General features: G+C 44.3%; 1 protein-coding gene across 1 annotated transcript in view; it reads left to right on the plus strand.

Annotated features, from left to right (window-relative positions):
* Nucleotides 1–12192, plus strand: part of TRPV4 (transient receptor potential cation channel subfamily V member 4) — a 68229-nt gene extending 56037 nt beyond the window's left edge. The window contains exons 8-16 of the mRNA XM_056821593.1: nt 1008–1166; nt 1479–1571; nt 3623–3696; nt 4662–4827; nt 5120–5186; nt 5850–6166; nt 9022–9149; nt 9783–9904; nt 10850–12192. Of these exons, the coding sequence (XP_056677571.1) occupies nt 1008–1166; nt 1479–1571; nt 3623–3696; nt 4662–4827; nt 5120–5186; nt 5850–6166; nt 9022–9149; nt 9783–9904; nt 10850–11013 (1290 nt within the window). The 3' untranslated portion in view covers nt 11014–12192. The remainder of the gene's footprint in view (nt 1–1007; nt 1167–1478; nt 1572–3622; nt 3697–4661; nt 4828–5119; nt 5187–5849; nt 6167–9021; nt 9150–9782; nt 9905–10849) is intronic.
* Nucleotides 12193–13213: the final 1021 nt, after the last annotated feature.

A 13213-nucleotide genomic window follows, 5' to 3' on the forward strand; every position in this document is an offset into this window, starting at 1 on the left:
CAGAGCTGAGATTAGAAATCTGGTCCACTTTCCAACAACCTTTAATGAGTCCAGACCAGTGACAGCCCCCCACTGGTCATTGTTAGGAATCATTGAGGTTCAGCAGCCAAGGTAGTGGTGATGAGGTCAAGAGAAGAAGGTGGCTTTGCCAATGGACATCGTCAAATATATAGTAAATGCGTAGGTCAATGTTTCGGGTAGGACTTGGAGTCCTCAGGATATGAACTTGAGGGCTCAGGTTATTTTGCTTTTCCTCATATTCCCAGGGCTTAAAACGATAACTAGCATGTATTGTTGTCCAACATTTCATGACTTCATTTGGGGTTTTCTTGGCAAAGATGCTGGAGTGGTTTGCCATTTCCTTCTCCAGCTCATTTGACAGATGAGGAAATTGAGGCCAACAGGGTGAAGTGACTTACCCAGGGTCACCCAGCTAGTAAGTGTCTGAAGCCACATTTGAACTCAGGAAGAGGAGTTCTTTAGACTCTATCCACTGTGCCACCTACTTGCCTGTCTAGCATAGAGTAGGTGCTCAATAGATGCCTGTTGATTAATTGATGGAGGGATTCCTACTTCATGGAAAAGGTGAGACTTTGGCTTGGTCTTAAAGGATGGACAGGATTTGGAGAGAAGGAAAGGAATGGTAATTCTAGGGGTTGGGGTTAGATTAGCAAAGGAATGGAGGCAGGAAGGTCCAAGGAATGTTAGGATGTCATTGAGAATTCCAGTTTGCCTGGTGTGTCTAGTACATGTTGGGAAGAACTGGAAGATGAATGATGTTGGGCCTTCAGTGCTAGATAAGGGAGTTTAGACTTTCTTCTGACTTCCCTAATTGTCCCAACCTAGATCTCTGGAGAGCTTTAGGGAAGGAGTTGGGGAAAGTCCCTGGTTCTGAATGAGCTCAAGAATGCTGTAAGTGGCCTGGCCCTAGATGTGAGAAATGGGAGCAGCTCAGGGCCCCATCCTTTCCCTAATTCTCCTTCTATCCCTGCCCCCTCCCCCTCCAGAACCGCCATGAGATGCTGGCTGTGGAGCCTATCAATGAGCTGCTTCGGGACAAGTGGCGAAAGTTTGGGGCCGTCTCCTTCTACATCAGTGTCGTCTCCTACCTGTGTGCCATGATCATCTTTACTCTCACTGCCTACCACCAGCCCCTGGAGGGCATTGTGAGTTCAGAGGCTACCCCAGGGTCAGGGTGGGAATCCTGGTGGCCAACCAGGAGTTTTTCAGGGATTCAGGAAAACTGGAGTGGATGCCATTGGGGTTGGAAGAGTTCACTCTCATGTGGACACAACCTCTGGTCTTTTAGAACTGACCTTATCCACCTTGGCTCTGTCCGGGTAGCCAGACTGAGGCAGCTCAAGCTGAGAGATACCCAAAGGTAGCAATAATGGAAGGGAAGCTTTGGAGATCATGGGAGCTTGGGGTTGGTGGGGTAGCTGTCTTATGACAGAATGCCTTTCTCCTGCCCTCCTCAGCCCCCGTATCCATACCGAACAACAGTGGACTACTTGCGGCTTGCTGGAGAGATCATCACCCTTTCCACTGGAGTTATATTCTTCCTCTCTAGTGTGAGTGCCAAGTTTTTTCTCCTCAATCCTTTCCTCTTCCTAACTCTTCCATTATCCCCATTTCTTCTTCCCCTTTTGTCTCCTGCTTCCTTCCTGACCTTTCTCCTCTTCTCCTATTTCATGTCACCCTTCCCTCCCTCTTTTCTGTTTTTTTCTTTCATCTCTTGAACTCCTTTTATCTCTTCCTTCCCCATTCTTCCTCTCCTTCCATTTCCCTCCATTCTCCCTGCCATCCATTTCTACGCTTCTCTTCCTTTCCTTCTTCCCTTATTTCCTTCCTCATTCATCTCTCTCTGAAGGGATGATATAATAGCTCTCATCACATATTTGAAAGAAGGACCAGTTTTGTTCTGTTTGGCCCAAGAGGGAAGAGCTAGGAAAAATGGATGGAAACTTCCAAGAGACACATCTAGGCTGGATATAGGGAAGGCATACTGACAACAGGAGCAATATGGAAGAATTGACTGCCTCCAGAAATACAAGACCCCATTAGAGGTCTTCCTACAAAAACTAGATGGCCACTAATTGGGAAGGTTTTAGGGAAGAAGGATGCTTTTTCAAGTATGGGTTGAATTGGATGAACCATGAGTTTCTTTCCATTCTGGAATTTTGCAAAACATAATGGAATGAGGGGGCAGCTAGGTGACTTAGTGGATTGAGAGTCAAGCCCAGAGATGGGAGGTCATGGGTTCAAATGTGGCCTTAGACACTTCCTAGTTGTGTGACCCTGGGCAAGTCATTTAATCTCCATTGCCTAGCTCGTATCACATTTCTGCCTTAGAACCAAAACACAGTATTAATTTTAAGATGGAAGATAAGAGTTTAAGAATAAACACACACACACACACACACACACACACACACACACACACAATGGAATGAAGGGCAGCTAGGTGGCTTGGAGGATAGAAGACCTAGATTCAAATATGACCTTAGACACTTCCTAGCTGTGTGACCCTGAGCAAGTCACTTAATCCCCATTGCCTAGACCAACGGTTCTCAACCTCTCAATTTGTAGCAATGAGAATACATAATGCATATCAGGTATTTACATTCCGAATCATAACTGTAGCAAAATTACAGTTTTGAAGTAGCCACCAAAATAATTTTTTGGTTTGGGGTCACTGCAACATGAGGAACTGTATTGTGGGGTCATGGCATTAGAAAGGTTGAGAACCACTGGCCTGGACCTTACTACTCTTCTTCCTTGATACCAATATATGGTATTGATTCTAAGACAGAAAGTAATAGTTAAAAAAAATAGAATGGGTTACTCTCAATGGAGACCTTGAAGTATAGGTGGTTGACCAGTAGTCCAGGATTTTGAAGATGAAATATTCATGTATTGCTTGGATTAGATGGCCCCTAAGGTCCCTTCCATGGAGTTTTCTCCCTTTTATCTACTGTTCCTTTTCTCCTTTCTTTCTTAGCCTCCCTTCTACCTTTTCCCCCACTATACTTGAACATGGCAGAATGACTTGAAGTCAGGAAGACTTGGGTTATCTAGTCCCAGCTTAAATACTAGCTATGTGACTTGGGAAACTGAACTTGTTGACCTATGTGGCTTCACTTCCCTCATCTATAAAATGAGGGAGTTGTACTCTATGGCCTATGAAGTCCTTTCTATGACCCTAGCACTTAGCATAGTTCCTGGCACATAGTAGCACTTTTAAAAATTTATACTAACTGCTTTTATTTCTGCTAAGATCTACATATATTTCTTTGATTACCTAGATACAATATCACATTAATATTCTCTCTCTCAACATAGTAGGCTGTTAAAAAACCAAAAAATAAAAATCTCTTTACCTTCCATCTTAGAATTGAAAGTAAGTCTTGATTCCAAAGCAGAAGAGTGGTAAGAGCTAGTCAATGAGGGTTAAATGCCTTGCTCAAATTTACCCAGCTAGGAAGCATCTGAAACCAGATTTGAACCCAGGACCTCCCATCTCTAGGCTTGGCTCCCAATCCACTGAACCATCAAGCTGCCCCTCCCACCATAAAAGCTCTTAATTGATTTGTTGGCTAAGTGACTGCTCTCCCCTCCACAGATCAAAGACCTTTTCATGAAGAAATGCCCTGGGGTAAATTCTCTCTTCATTGATGGCTCCTTCCAGCTGCTCTAGTAAGTTCCAGGGCTGACATCTTTGGGAGTACAGTGATCTCTGTCTTCCAGAATAGATGGGGAATATTGGCTAATCCAATATTATGGTTGATCCCTACTGTTGTACATGTGTTCCAATTTCCAAAGAATTAGGATGAAATAGAATTCTCCTGATGTCTAGACTTAATTAGACAAAATGCCATTATTTTTGACCCAATTCAATCCAGCTAACCCTTATGAAGCATCTGCTATGCATAGGACACAGAGGATACTAAGGCAGAAAGATGCATGTGAACCAGAGTTGTAGATTAGGATCCTGCAGGGTCTGGAGACCATCCTTCTGACCATCAGTTACCCCTGAGTAGTAGGTGTGGGAACTTGTAGCCTCCAACAATAGAATGGAGGCTCTTGGAGGGTAGGAACTGCTTTTATTTTTATTTTTTTGGTCCTTGGATTCATATTTATTATCATTCAATTGTTTTCACTTATGTCTGATTCTTTTGGGGATTTCTTGGCAAAGATATTGGAGGGGTTAGCTATTTCTTTCTTTGGCTCACTTTATAGATGAGGAAAATGATGCAGACTTAAGTGACTTGTCCAGGGTCCTATAGCTACAGTGTCTGAGACTGGATTTGAACTCAGGTCTTCTTGACTCCAGGCCCACACTCTATCTACTGTGCCACCTAATTGGCTCCTGCCAAAATCCAGGATCAAAGCAGGGACTTGTAGCTCTTCAATCTAGTGCTTTTCCAGTTGAGTTATTTTAATTGCTTGAAGATTTATAGGTTGGTTTAAAGGAAGAAGTCTTGCCAGAGGACTTGGGTTTGAACCCCAGCTTTGCTTTTGAGCTAATTGTGGGACCTTATACAAATACATTCTCCTCCTTGAGCCTCAGTTTCTCCTGAAGAGGGAGTTGGGTTAAACTCTCCAGTTCTTAATCCTATGAGTGGTCCATTTCCTGGGCCTTCCCTCTGATTTCCCCACAGCTTTATTTACTCGGTGTTGGTGATTGTTTCTGCTGCTCTGTACCTGGCGGGGATTGAAGCCTACCTAGCGGTTATGGTCTTTGCCTTAGTCCTAGGCTGGATGAATGCACTCTATTTTACTCGGGGATTGAAGCTAACAGGGACCTACAGCATCATGATCCAGAAGGTGGGCTGGGACCCAAGTTTGCATGCCCATACAGCAGCTAAGTGGTGGAGTGGTTTAGGCATTTGATGGGGAGCCAAGAAAGCCCTATGGTCCTGGAGGAGTCAGTTCCCTTGTCTGAGCCTCTATTTTCCTAATCCCTAAATGGGATTGATAATAATAATTGTGGTTCTTATGATCAGTCATGGAATGGCTCATCAAATAAGGGAACACAGAGGAAGCACAGGGTTGGGGAAATGGGAGACCAAGCTCATGTCTCTTTTCTTTCCCTCTATATCCTGGCTGGAAATTGCAGATCCTGTTCAAAGACCTTTTCCGTTTCCTCCTGGTCTATCTCCTCTTCATGATTGGTTATGCTTCAGGTGAGCTTCAGGTTGCTAGATGTGGTTGGGGGAATGGGGCCAACATAGAGCCAGAGGAGAGTTCTCTGCTTTCCAGTTGGCTTGGTGTAATGGGAAGAATGCTGAATTTGGACCTGTTTTCAAATTTTTACTCTGCCCATTTACTGTCTACGTGACTCAGGGCAAATAATTTAACCTTGGTTTTCCCATCTGTAAAATGATTTATAATCTGTAACTTGGGTGTCATAGAATCATAGATTCAGAGCTATAAAGGATCTTGGCAGTCATTGAATCTAACACTCATTTTTACCGATGGGGAAACTGAAGATTAATGTCTTGTCTAAAGTCACACAGCAAATGTCTTAATCAGGATTTGAACCCATGTCTTCCTGCTTCTAACCCCAGTGTGCTATAATGTTGAGACTGAATTGAATAACCTCTAACGTCCCTTCCAGTTTTAAATCTGTAATCTTCAGGTTAGTAGTGCCCAATTATAGGTGCTATCCAGTTAAACTGTCCCTCTTGGCTGACTGAAGAGTTTTATAGATAGAAGCCAAAGGCTTGGGGTGGGTCTGCCCCACCCCCTGGGAATTCTGGGCATTTGGGAGCTCCAGGGACCCCTGGGAATGGCCCAGAAGGTCCCCTGGAACCTTAGTCACCAGTTCCTGCTCATCCCTCCCCCAGCTCTGGTCTCACTGCTGAACCCATGCCCCAGCAGCCCAGTGTGCACTGAGGACAAGGACAACTGCACAGTCCTCAGCTACCCATTCTGCCGGGACAGCCAGACCTTTAGCACCTTCCTCCTGGATCTCTTCAAGCTGACCATTGGCATGGGCGATTTAGAGATGCTAAGCAGTGCCAAGTACCCCGCAGTCTTCATCATCTTGCTGGTCACCTACATCATCCTGACCTTTGTGCTGCTACTGAACATGTTAATCGCCCTTATGGGGGAGACAGTGGGCCAGGTGTCCAAGGAGAGCAAGCATATCTGGAAGCTACAGGTGGGGAGAGCTCTCAGAGCCTGGAGCCCCAAGTCTAGAGCCCTGGGTCTTGGGAGTCATCAGGTGATCTGGATCTGAGAGTCTGGAGTCTGGGGGTCTGGAGATCTGGAACCTGGGAATCAGAAGAGATGGGCCTTTGAGAGCCCAAAGGTGTGGGCCTGGGGAGGCTGGAGATCTGGGCCTGGGGGCCTGGGGTTTGGCCTTGGGATCGTGAGAGTATCTTGCACACTGCCTGGAGTCCAGGAAAGGGAAGAGTCAGAGGACTTAGAGTCAGAGAGGACTTCAGAAATACCTTCTCCAAAGGGACATTTCCTGGGTCTTGGGAGTCAGGAGAACCTAAGATCCTAAAGCCCTGGCTTCTAGTACCACCTCAGGCACTCACTTGCTATGTCCCTTTGGACAAATCATTTTTTTTTGCCTCCAGTCCTCAGTTTTCTCATCTATCAAATGGGGAATGTTTTTTCCTGTCTGATTTGCCTCCCAGGGCTACTGTGAAGGAGCATGTGGGACAGTGGGTATGTAAGGATTTTAGAAAGTGAAAAATTAATATGATTTATAAGAAAGAAGAAGGCCAGGATAACCTAGGCTCCTGTCTATTGACACTGGCTTCAAGTCCTGCTCTAACATTACTGTATGATGTCACATAAATTACTTTCCCCCTCTGGGCTTCAATTTCCTTATCTGTAAATTGAAGGAGTTGAATTGGATGGTCTCTGAAACTCTTTAAGATCTAAATCTATGAGTCTGTGACCTCTCTGGACCTCAGTTTACCCAGGTGTTCAATGGAGGATTGGGACTACATAGATGGCCTCTAAGGCCCTTTAAGGTCTAAATCTATGAACTTGTGACTTCTCTGGGCCTCAGTTTACTCAGTTATTTAATGGTGGAGTGGGACTAGATGACCTCTGAGCTCCTTTCCAGCTGTAGATTTGTGGTTCTGTCATCCATAATCTCCAGAAGAATTCAGGATCTGAAAGCAATGCCAGCAATCACCAGAGTTGAAGTTCACTCTGGAGAGTAGTAATACTTCTCATAGTGGCCACATGCAATCCTTCATGTTCAGGGACTTCTGAGTGGATGAGGATGGTGATGACTGAGAGACTAGGTGGCCTTCCCAAGCTCAAACAAGGGTGTGCTATGAACCCCTTTAACCTTGGGACCTCCATAGAGATGACTATTGTCTTTTTACTCTAAATCCTGGATTAACCACTTCTTGGCCTGTGAATGGGTAATTTTACCCCCTCCAGGCTTCAGTTTTCTCATCTTCCAAATGGGGAGAATATTCTTTACTCTACTTATATATTCTTCATTCAGAGGCCCCTTCCAACTTTGCCATTTTAGATTGCAAGTCACCTCCCAGTTCTCTCATCTTATAATCTATAGTTTAAGAACCTTTCCAGCTCTCCCACTTACTGGTCTAAGGAATCTTCCAGTTCTCCAATTCTGTAGTCTTTGTTCTAAGGAGTCTTCTAGGTCACCCACTCTATGGTCTTTGTTCTAAGGAATTTTCTAGTTCTCTCATTCCGTATTCTTAGGAGTCCTCTAGCTCTCCCATTCTAAAGTTTATGTTCTAAGGAATCTTCCAGTTCTCCAATTCTATAGTCTTTGTTCTAAGGAGTCTTCTAGGTCACCTACTCTATGGTCTTTGTTCTAAGGAATTTTCTAGCTCTCTCATTCCATATTCTTAGGAGTCCTCTAGTTCTCCCATTCTAAGGTTTATGTTCTAAGGAATCTTCCAGTTCTCCAATTCTATAGTTTTTGTTCTAAGGAGGCTTCTGGGTCACCCACTCTATGGTCTTTGTTCTAAGGAATTTTCTAGCTTTCTCATTCCACATTCTTAGGAGTCCTCTAGCTCTCCCATTCTGAGGTTTATGTTCTAAGGATGTTTTAAGGAGGCTTCCAGCTTTCCCACTCTATGTTCTAAAGAGTCGTTGAGCTGTCCTAATCCATGGTCTATGTTCTATGGTAAGATCTACCTTAAATAAAAAGGAAGGCATATCTTCTGTCCCCAGTCAACTATTCTCCCCACAATACCCCCTACAAGTATCCTCTTCTGAGATGATCAACCAGCCCAGTATCTTTAGGTGTTTCTCTTGGTAGGTTAGAAGAAATCCCACAAAATCCAACAGTACCTGGCAGTGAATTCTAATGATTTCCATCCTGATGCAGTGGAAAGAGCTCTCTTGTTTGAAAGTAGAAGACATCATTTGAGGCAAGTCACTTTTCACCTCAGTTTCCAGGATGTAAAATGTAGGGTTTGGACCAGGTGGTCTCTAAGGGCCCTTTCAATTCTGATATCTTGACCTATGTTCTAAAGGTCTAACCTCCTGTTCTATGTTCTAAGGTCCCTATCATCTCTACTATTCAATATCTGCACTCTAGACCTCTTTGAGCTCTGCTATTCTATGTTCAAAGATCCCTTCCAACATGTTCTGTGTTCTAAGGTCCCTTCAAGTGTTAATATTCCAGGCTTATCCTAAGGCCCCTTCCAGTCCTAAAATTCAATGTTCTAAGGTCTCTTCTAGCACTAATATTCTGTCTTCTGTGTTATGCATCTCCTTCTAACTCTTTGTTCTCAAAGACCTTTGAGGTCAACATTCTCTCTGTTAAATTGTCTTAAGGTTGTAAATCCCATGATCCTTGCTCACTGGGACCATTGAGAAGGTGTGGATGTCTTCTGATACCTCGTTTTCATTTCTTTCAGGCCTGATTCATTTCTTCCAACTGTAGTGTTGGTGGTATCCGGATGGAGGGTTGGTTTAAACTAAGCATATTGAAGCTAGAGGTAATAAGAGTGGGAGAAACAATGACCTAATGGTTCCTTTTGCTTCTCTTTCTTCCTTTCCACCCCAAAGTGGGCCACCACCATCTTGGATATTGAGCGTTCTTTTCCAGTGTTTGTGAGGAAGGCATTCCGCTCTGGGGAAATGGTCACTGTGGGGAAGAGCTCAGATGGCACACCAGACCGGAGGTGGTGTTTCAGGTAACAGTTCTTCCCCACTGCTGCCCAGGGCAGTTGATGGGGGTACCTGACTGGAAAAAGATACATTGTACATGTCTGGGTCAGGTCACCATAATTGCCTACCATGATGTTTTCTATCCATTTCTACATTCTCCTGGGGAGAAGAATGAATTTGTTCTCCCCTCTGCTTCACAGACTCTAGGCTAAGCTTCAAAGTGGTAGTCTCATTCCAATGTGAACTTCTTCAATCAATAAATAAATATTTATTAAACAATCAACAAACACTTATTGGAGGCAGCTAGGTGGTACAGTAGATAGAGCATCAGGTCTGGAGTCAGGAAGACCTGAGTTCAAATCCAGCCTGACACTGACTAGCTATGTGACCCTAGGCAAGTCATAGACCTCTGTTTGCCTTAGTTTCTTCATCTGTAAAATGCAGCTAATAATAGTCCCAACCTCCCTGTTGTGAGGATTAAATGTGATATTAGTAAAGGGCTTGGCAAACCTTAAATATTATGTTAATAAGTACAAGGGAAGAATTGTCCCAGCTGGGAATTGGCTCTAAGGAGGGAAGAATTTGCTTTTGGATGGGACATGGAGAGGGGAGAAGCAAAGAGATCCTTACTCCTCCTGCATTTTGTGCTGTCCTCCTAGAGTTGATGAAGTGAACTGGTCTCACTGGAACCAAAATTTGGGCATCATTAATGAGGATCCGGGCAAGAATGAGACTTACCAGTACTATGGCTTCTCCCACACTGTGGGCCGTCTCCGAAGGGGTGAGTAGAGGGAAGATGAGGAGGAGATAGGAGAGGATGGGAGAGCAGAGGAGATATGGGGGCTGAGAAGGAAGGAGAAGGGAATCTTTTTCTGACTTGATTTCCAGATACAGGGGAATGAATCCCAAGGTTTGGCAGTCTTGCCTTACCTCTGCCACTGACTTGACAAGTCTGCACCTTCTCTCTGGTTGTCAGTTTTTTTAATCTCTAGAAAGGGTTCTAGATCAGGGGTTCTTAACTTGGAGTCCACAGATCTCCCCCTAAACAGTTCATGGGTGGATTTTGGGAAATTTGGATAGGAAAAACTCACATTATTTTCATTGACTTTTGGTTTCCTTTGTAATATTCTTTATTATATTTTAGACATTTAAAAACATGATTCTGAGAAAAGGGACATAATGGGCTTCACCACATATAGCCAAAGGAGTCTGTGACAAAAATGAGGAAGAACCCCTGGCTCTTCCAGCACTGACATTCTGTGTCCTGTAGTCCCTTTTAGATCCAACATTCCATGTTTTAACTTTCTATGTTCTAAGCCTTGACATTCTGTGTTCTAATGTACTAGCTGGCTGTAATATTTCGTGTCATATGTTCTAACCTTTCATGCTCAGAAGTTCCTTCTAGCCTTAACATTCTATGTTCTACCATTCTAAGTTCTAAGTTCCCTTCTAACTCTGATATTCTATGTTCAGGATTCTCACATTCTGTGTTCTAAGTTTATAGTCTATGTTCTATGTTTTTCTAGTTCTAACACTCTGGGAGTCTATGAACAAACAGCATTGCCTATCTCTGACATTTTGCCCAACCTTTCTCCACTCTTCTTCCCTCATCTCCCATTGAAGAAGGACCCATGACCCTCTGAAGATTCCTGAGTTTTCCTTTTTGAAGAGACCACGCACTTCTCCCCATTGTGATGAGTTCTCTCTATGTGCATTCTTCCTGCAGATCGCTGGTCCACAGTGGTGCCCAGGGTTGTTGAGCTGAACAAGAATGCCCATTCAGAGGATGTGGTGGTACCATTGGATCATTTGGGCACCTCTGCTGCCCCTGCCCCTGCTCCAAGACAGAGCTACCCTCATAACTGGAGGACAGAAGATGCCCCACTCTAAGGGGGCCCTGGGAGCCATGGGGAGGAGCCCAGTCACTGACTCAAGCATTTGCCAATGGCTGGTTGGCATGGAAAGGACAGAGGGCTTCCTTGCTGCCAGCCTAACCTGTTGGCTCCTGCCTAGCCCTAACGTTTTTACCCGGATGGCCTGCCTATTGGTACTCTCTTTGTGCCAGCCCAGGGTTTGCCAGCATATCCCAGGGGAGCTTCCATAGTGGTTTCCTGAGTTTTCTGGCCCTGAATAAGCCTTTTGTTGACTCCAAAGATGCCCAGAGCAAGAGAGGTCCAGCAATGTCTTGGATTAGACGGAGGGCGTATGTCAGAGTGTTGAATAGTATTATCTCTGGCACAGTCAGCCAGGGCTGTGTGGAAAGTCAGACCATGGCACAATGGAAAGAAAGTTGGGATTTGTGGTGGGAGCTTCTGGGTATGTTCCTGGGCTCTGATATTTTCTAGCTGTTCTTGGATAAGTCAGTTCCCATCATTGGGTCCCAGGTTCCTTCTCTGTAAAATAAGATGACCTCTGCAGTCTCTTCCAGATGTAAACCTTATCAGCCTATGACCCTCTCTTGCTCACTTGTAACCCCTGATCCATGTTTGAACACACTCCCACAAGACTCTTGGTATGGCAGCTAAGGACAGACAAGGAAAAGAAGGTAAATGGTTTTAAGTGGAAGACAGATGAAAGGCTCCCAGCCCCTTTGGCCCTGGAAGAGACCTACCTCTCTCAGGCTCCTCTTACTCCCATGGAGTTATATAGGTCAGTATGGTGTAGCCAGTGGAGAAGGGACACTATTCCCAAGTCAGCTACAGGGAGACATTCAATCCCCCCAACCCCACTACCCCTGCCCCTGCCCCATATCTGATCAGACTCTCATTACATTATTTATTTGTTCTTCTCTAGCTCAGGAAGGAAGTTCATGGCTAAAGGGCAGGGTGACTATGCTCTCCATGGAGGCTCTGAAAATATTCCCAGTCCCAGGGCCAAGTCTGACCCCCCTGGTACCAATCCCACATTCCAGCATCCATCTGCCAACATGGTATGAGCACAACCAATGGCTTTGCTTAAGAGATAGGGAACTTCAGAGGGCAAAGACCATGTCCTCTGTATGTTCTTGATGATGCCTTGGACAATGTGGGCAGGTATTCAATAAATATTAGTTTATGATGTTGGTAATAATGATGGTGATGATGGTGGTGGGATAAAAGGGATTGGAGTAATAGTGGTAGGGATGATGGTTGGGATGGATATGGTAAGGGTGATGATATGGGTGGAACTGGGGATGGGAAAATGGGATGATGGAAATGGAAATTGGAATAATAGTGATGTCGGTGATGGAAATGAGGATGGGAACTGAGATGATGGGCATAAGAATGGGAATGGGGATGATGATGAGGATGATAAGGGATAATGAGATGGGGATGGAAACTGATATGATGGGAGTGAGCATTTGGAAAGGAACTAGGACAATAAGGATAAGAAATGGAATGATGGGTGATGGGAAGGGGGATAACAACTGGAATAAACACGATGGTAGGGATGGAGATGAGCATGCTAAGTGGGATAATTGAGTGGGAGTGGGAACTGGGAATATGATATTGGAGATGGAAATGGAATGATGGACGTGAAGACAAGAGTGGGAACTGGCATGACATGACATACACAAAAGTAATGATTTGGGTGAGGATGCTAATTGGAACAATGGAGTAGTAGATGGGAACTAGGATGTTGGTGGATGCATGCCGGTGGTCTCTAAAACCCTTAGGGATCCAGGTAATTAAGATTCTAAGCTAAAGATTTGCTTTGGGAGAGGGTGTTTCCTCACTGGGAGTTCTCTTTGTTGAAATCACAACTCTGGAACACCACCCTCTCCCTTAAAAAATGTAGGGCATATTGGATTTAGATCCATAAGGAACATCAACTCAACTATCTAACACTTCATTTTATAATGAGGAAACTGAAACTATAGGACAGGAAGTGGAAGGGTTAGGATTTGATTCCAGGGCTTCTGACTCCAATTTTTTCCACTGTACCAGATTGACTTTCCATACTTACTGTATTGTGTGTCTGTATGTACAAATAATAATACATAGATGAGATGTATATCTGTGTATATGGGTATATAAGTATATATATATATACATATATATGTATCTGTCCTTGTGTCTCTAAATTTGTTTGTGAATACATATGCCTATAT

This window comes from Monodelphis domestica, chromosome 3 (genome assembly GCF_027887165.1).
Source record: "Monodelphis domestica isolate mMonDom1 chromosome 3, mMonDom1.pri, whole genome shotgun sequence".
Lineage (NCBI taxonomy): Eukaryota > Metazoa > Chordata > Mammalia > Didelphimorphia > Didelphidae > Monodelphis > Monodelphis domestica.